The 7,016-nt window shown below is 42.0% G+C and overlaps 1 protein-coding gene across 1 annotated transcript in view; it reads right to left on the bottom strand.

Annotated features, from left to right (window-relative positions):
- Nucleotides 1–371: 371 nt before the first annotated feature.
- aacs (acetoacetyl-CoA synthetase) overlaps nucleotides 372–7,016 on the bottom strand; it is a 155,825-nt gene continuing 149,180 nt past the window's right edge. Inside the window, exon 18 of the mRNA XM_078554103.1 lies at nucleotides 372–1,728. Within this exon, the coding sequence (XP_078410229.1) occupies nucleotides 1,591–1,728 (138 nt within the window). The 3' untranslated portion in view covers nucleotides 372–1,590. The remainder of the gene's footprint in view (nucleotides 1,729–7,016) is intronic.

Genomic DNA, 7,016 nt, shown 5'->3' with positions numbered 1-7,016 from the left:
TTATTCTGATATTAACACCTTCTCTGGACCAATGCTTTGGTTTCTTTGCTACCATCATTACTACTCTTTTCGCCTTTTGTTCCATGACACCTTTGTTATTTAATCTCCCTGGCCCCCTAACATATCCATAACCTTCCTTTTGCTCCACTTGCCCCTCCTCCCCTTTTTAACAGCATAAATCCCATTGTACTTTTACATCTCTTCAGTTCCGAAGAAGTAATTTTGGACTCAAAACGTTAATTCTGTTTCTTTCTCCACAGATGCTGCCAGACTTGCTGAGTTTTTCCAGCACTTTGTTTTTAGTTCTGTGGTAATCACTTCTGGTGTTCAACAAGCTGCTACTGAAATAAGCTTGAATCATTTGGAAAAACTTCTAGGTTTGTAGTATGAAATTTTATTCTCAAAGGAACATACAATTTACAGAGATTCAGGCTTAAAACATATGCAGCGAAGATAAAATGCATTAACTTGTACATCAATTACTGGAGCTGCAGCACGGAAATGGACAGCTTTGCAAACATTAGAAGATCATGCACCATCACAAAGAATGTACAAAACAATTAGATTTGCCACTTATGGCATTCCGAAAGGCAAGCTCACCTTTAATACGATCATTAAAAAACCTAGTAGCCCTAGATACAAAACAAGCAGAGCCATTGCTAATATGCATTAGAAAATGTTCTAAGACACAGACAAGCGTACATTTTTCAAACATATTCTGAGCTTCCAACTGAGAAATGGGGACAAAGGCAAAAGCAAGGAAACTACTGCTGGGCTTGCTATACCTTATTTTTACATTGTTACCATTGTTTTATCCGTTTAACATGGAGTAAGGTAATTTTGGTCTACATTGATTTCTTGTCAAGGTCAATGACCATCTCAGGGTTAAATAGTTACATTTCATCCCAGATAAATGGTACCTTCCAAACTAAAAGCAGTCTTGCATTATAGTACCTGAGAGATCTTGCCCAATAAACAAACCGTATGCAACATGTAACTGTGTAGTGCAAGTCCACTATGTGTTTTACAATATGAAATTATTTCCATCAAATGTCACATAACACTGGTACAGATGAGAAAAACATCTTGTCCATAATAGTAACACCAAGGTCTCCAGACTTAATGCTCAATAAAAAAAAAACAAACTCATCCTTTAAATTCTAATTAATTTAAAAGATCAAATATAAGTTACAATATCGTGATTTCATCAGCCATTATTGTATTTCATATCTAAGTTCAGGAAGTTCATATTCAAAGTAAGTGCTTGCATCGATCAGGCAACTATATCCAGGAAATCCATGAGATTGGGTGGAATGCTGATATTACATCCTACCCAATATTATCCTCCATTGGAATCAATAGAATGTAAAATCAGTGTGGCACCAGATCATGTCAGTATCCCAAATGTTGGGTTGGAATAAAATTGCCCATATTATGTCTGCACTACTGCCAGTCCAGGTTTCCAAGTATATTCTATGTTGAGGGAGCATAGAAAAACATAATCAAATGCAAAATTGAACCAAATATCTTCCCAGTGACATAGTTACTCTGTTAAATAAAACTTATTTTGCACATATATACATAAAACGCTCAGAAGTTCTGGAGTTCAGGGATATTCTTGTAAAGGTCAAGAGATCCTGGGTTTGAGAAGGCGCTCCTCTGCTTCACGTCCTTGCCAGCGATAACCTGCTTCACTGCCACTTCTATCTTCTTTCCACTAACAGTGTACTAGAAAAGAAATTAATTTGTCAATTTCTTAAATAGATGATGTGTTGGCCCATCTAGTACCATGTCATTCATTATCTGTGCGAAATAGGATGCAGTATTAAATGAGGGCCCTCTTGTACTGCAGGTGTTGGTTTGAGATGATATTTACACATAATACGACAACGGTGTTCCACAGCCAGTTCCACATGAATCTGGTGAGAAGACTCTGAGAGGAAAGCTATCTAGTAATATGAAAGCAGATAGTAAGAGTTCCTACAAGTATTCAAATAGGAAAAAAAGAGTAACTAAAGCTAGTGTTGGTCCTCTGGAGAGTGAGTCTGGTGAATTGATAGTGGAAAGCAAGGATATGGTAGGGGTGTTAAACAGGTATTTTGTGTCAGTCTTCAATGTAGAACACTTGGAAAGCTTCCCAAAGGTACTTGACAATCAAGAGCTGAACGGGAGGGAGGAACTTAAAGCAATCGTCATCACTGTGGAAAAGGTGCTGGGAAAACTATTAGACCTAAAGGCTGAAATGTCCCCAGGACCAGATGGCCTACATCCAAGGGTCTTAAAAGAAGTGGCTGCAGAGATAGTAGGTGCATTGGTTATAATCTTCCAAAATTCCTTAGATTCTGGAAGGGTTCCAGTGGATGGGAAATAGCTAATGTAACACCTTTGCTTAAGAAAGGAGAGCCCAGAAAGCAGGGAACTACAGGCCAGCGTGCCTAATATCTGTCATAAGGAAATTGCTGGAATCTATTATTAAGGAGGTTATAGCAGGATACTTAGAAAATCATCATGTGATCAGGCAGAATCAACATGGGTTTGTGAAAGGGAAATCATGTTTAACTAATTTATTAGAGTTTTTTGAGGAAGTAACAAACAAGGTGGATAAAGGGGAACCTGTAGATGTGGCGTACTTGGATTTTCAGAAGGCGACAAGGTGCCTCATCAAAGGTTACTACAGAAGGTAAGAGGACTTGGTGTAGGGAGTAACATATTAGCATGGATAAAGGATTGGTTAGCTAACAGGAAGCAGAGAGTAGGGTTAAATGGGTCTTTTTCAGGTTGGTAAGCTGTAACAAATGAAGTGTCACAGGGATCAGTGCTGGGGCCTCAACCATTTACAATTTATATCAATGATTTAGGTGAGGAGACTGAATGTACAGTGGCTAAATTTGCCGATGGCACCAAGATAGGTATGAAAGTAAGTTGTCAAGAAGAGGTAGGGAATCTGCAAAGGGACATAAACATTTAAGCAAGTGGGCAAAAATTTGGCAGATGGAGTATAATGTGGGAAAATGTGGACTTGTCCACTTTGGCAGAAGAGACTGCAGAACTCAGTGGTACAGTGGAATCAGTGTATCCTGATACATGAATCACAAAGTTAGTACGCAGGTACAGCAAGTGATTAGGAAGGCAAATGGAATGTTGGCATTTATTGCAAGGGGAATGGAATAAAGTCAGGGAAGTTTTACTGGTATACTGTGTATAGTTTTGGTCTCCTTATTTGAAATAAAAAAGATATAATTGCATTAGGAGGTTCACTCAACTCATTCCTGGGATGAAGGGCTTATCCTATGAAGAAAGGTTGAACAGATTGGGCCTATACCTAATGGAGTTTAGAAGAATGAGAGCTGATCTTATTGAGGAGATTTTGATTTCGTAGATACCAGGAGGAATTTTCCATTTGTGGGAAAGACTAGAACCAGGAGACACAGTTAAGATGTCTACCTTTTAAGACGGCGATGGGGAGAAATTTTTTCTCTCAGAGGGTCATTAGTATGCGAATTGTCTCCCCCAGAAAGCAGCACAGGCTGGGTCATTGAACTTATTCAAGAGAGAGTTAGACAGACTTGTGATAGACAAGGGAATCGGGTTATGTGGGGGAAGAGGGCAAAGTGGAGTTGAGACCACAATCAGACCTGCCATAATCTTATTGAATAGGGGGAGCAGGCTCAAAGGACACTGGGACGCATGCATGCACGTTTACAAGTGTTCACCAGAGTCTAAATCCCAGTTTAAAAATCATGCTTGCTCTTGCTGTTGTTAAAACTGTAAAATGAAATTTAAAAAATGCTCCACAACCATTTGGTACAGAAATGCCATTATACTTCCATGGGTTAGGAACAGGGATGCATCTTTTCATATCAGGTTTCCTTTCATACTTTGTGATATTTATTGTGTGATACAGGCACATTCGACTCAAAGAAAAATCAGGCTATATACTATCATCCGATTTATTATTCCTGCTCCAGTCAATAGCTCCAGTTTTACTTGAATTATAGTCAAACATTTGTTTTTACAGAGCGCAGATCATTAAAACTGTTAAATGTGAAGTTTTACGTATCAAATGTCTGTATAACAAAATAGAGTACACAACATACGAGATTTCAATTTTGAATCTAAGGCCCCATAAAGTCAATGAACTGAAATAATGCCATATAAATTGGTTGGAGACACATTTTCTAACTGCTTGGCCAATTATAAATAAATTACAATAAAGTTAAATGCAGATCAGATTTATTGAATTTACAGCTCCAAGTTATCCAGATGATGAGCACACCTAACTGAACTAAATCTTCTGAAGGAGTACTGAAAGCTAATTCTGCAGTCTGTCTCTGGGGATTTATTGCAATTGGGAAGATTATTTACCTTAACCTAAGACCCAAGAAAACTGTCACAGTCTAGAAAGACAATTGCTGCATTCCATGAAGTATAGGTACACCCACAGTGCTGTTAGGGAGGGAGTTCCAGGATTTTGACCCAGCAACACTGAAGGAAAGGTGATATATTTCCAAGTCAGGATGGCAAGTGGCTTGGAGGGGAACTTCAAGGTGGTGGTGTTCCATGTGTCTGCTGCCTTTGTCTTTCTACATGGTAACAGTTGTGGATTTGGAAGGTGCTGCCTAAGGAGGCTTGGCGAGTTCCTGCCATGCATCTTGTAGATAGTACAATGTGCATTGGTGGTGGAGGGAGTGAATGATTGTGGGTAGGGTGCCAATCAAGCCGGCTGCTTTGTCCTGGATGGTGTCAAGCTTCTTGAGTGTTGTTGGAGCTGCACTCATCCAGGCAAGTGGAAAGTATTCTATCACACCCCTGACTGTGCCTTGTAGATGGTGGACAGGCTTTGAGGAGTCAGGAGGTGTGTTACTCGCTACAGGGTTCTTAGCCTCTGAACTGCTCTTGTAGCCACAGTTATTATATGGCTTGTCCAGTTCAATTTCTGGTCAATGGTAACCCCCAGGATGTTGATAGTGGGGGATTCAGCAATGGTAATGCCATTGAATGGCAAGGGGCAATGGTTAGAGTCTCTCTTGTTGGAGATGGTTATTGTCTGGCACTTGTGTGGCATGAATGTCACTTGCCACTTGTCAGCCCAGGCCTGAATATTGTCCAGGTCTTGCTGCATTTGGACATGGGCTGCTTCAGTATCCGAGGAGTCACGAATGCAATCAACAGCAAACATCCCACTTCTGACCTTATGATGGAAGGAAAGTCATTGATGTTGCAGCTGAAGATGCTCAAGCCTAAGACACTACCCTGAGGAACTCCTACAGTAATGTCCTGGGATCCAGATGCCTGACCTCCCACAACCACCTTCCTTTGTGTTAGGTATGATTCCAACCAGTGGAGAGTTTCTCTCCTACTGACTCCCATTAAGCCCAGTTTTACCAGGGCTGCTTGATGCCACACAGAGTCAAATGCGGCCTTGATGTCAAGGGCAATCACTCACACCTCACCTTTGGAATCCAGCTCTTTTGTCCATGTTTGAACCAAGGCTGCTATGAAGTCAGGAGCTGAATGGCCCTGGTGAAACCCAGGGCTGAATTTTCCCCCCGTCATGGGGGGAAGTTGATGGGCAGATGCACTTCCGATCGGCGCCCCCAATCGGAGGCACGGCACCATTTTACGTGGGCAGGCCGATTAAGGCCCGCCCAGCGGGAAGCGCTATGCGCTTCCTGTGCGGGCAGGGGAATGCCTAAAATCGAGAGTGCGCTCTTTCGCGCATGCGGATGAAAGAGCGCACTCGTCTCCCTGAGGCTAAGTGCAGCCTCAAGGAGATCGCCTCTACTTTCCAAAATATTAAAAATAGAATAAGAAAAATTTCCCTTACATGTCCCCTCATGTGGCAATGTCACATGAGTTGGGACATGTTCATAATTTCCAAAAAAACTTTATTAAAATTTTTAAAACCCTACATGAAACCTCATCCCACCTGTGTGTTCCCGCCGGGGCTCCTGACCTTAAGGTTGGACGGGCAGGTCCACTAATTACTTTACTTGCTCTGTCAATGGCCTCAATTGGCCATTGACAGGTCGGCAGGCGCGCAGCTGATTTTGCTGTGCCCGCGCCTTCCTGAAAATTTAAATAGGGTGCGGTGACGTTGGGAGTGCCATCCGACGTCACCGCGCATCATTTTACGCGTCGGCAAGTGGGCCCTGTCCCTGCTCGCCGACGGTAAAATCCAGCCCCCAAACTGAGCATCAATGAGCAGGTTATTGCTATGCAAGTGTCACTTGATAGTACTGTTGATGACCCCTTCCATAGCTTTACTGATGATCGAGAATAGACTGATAGGGTGGTAATTAGCCAGGTTGGGTTTGTCCTGATTTTTGTGTGTACAGGACTTACCTGGGCAATTTCCCACATTGCCGGGTAAATGCCAGTGTTGTGGCTGTACTGGAACAGCTTGGATAAGAGCGCGACAAGATCTGAAGCACAATTCTTCAGTTCTATTGCCAAAATATCGTCAGGACCCATAGCCTATGCAGTATCCAGTGCCTTCAGCCATTTCTTGACATCCCATGGAGTGAATCAAATTGGCGGAAGACTGGCATCTGTGATGCTGGGTCCTCTGGAGGAGGCCGAGACGGATCATCCACTTGACACTTGTGGCTGAAGATTGCTGCAAATGCTTCAGCCTTATCTTTTGTACTGAAGTGCTGGGCTTCCCCAGTATTGAGAACATTGTGGAGCCTCCTCCTCCAGTGAGTTGTTTAATTGTGCACCACCATTCATGGCTGGATGTGACAGGACTGCAGAGCTTAGATCTGATCCATTGTTTGTGGAATCGCTTAGTTCTATCTATCAGTTGCTGCTTATGCTGTTTGGCAATCAAGTAGTCCTGTGTTGTAGCTTCACCGGTGTTAGGAAATAGAGAGAGCTTAAGTAAGTTATACTTGTATTTGTGGGTGTTAGGAATGAGTTTTAGCTTTAAAGTTTAAGTTTGATTTGTATTTCTGTATCTGTGTGTTAAGGAAGGTCAAATGGAGTTTTAGTTTCACTTTAAAAGACCGCTTGCA

The sequence above is a fragment of the Cetorhinus maximus genome, chromosome 12 (genome assembly GCF_964194155.1).
Source record: "Cetorhinus maximus chromosome 12, sCetMax3.hap1.1, whole genome shotgun sequence".
Lineage (NCBI taxonomy): Eukaryota > Metazoa > Chordata > Chondrichthyes > Lamniformes > Cetorhinidae > Cetorhinus > Cetorhinus maximus.
The sequence above is the reverse complement of the archived record's forward strand: the minus strand, read 5'-3'. Positions and strand labels throughout refer to the sequence as shown.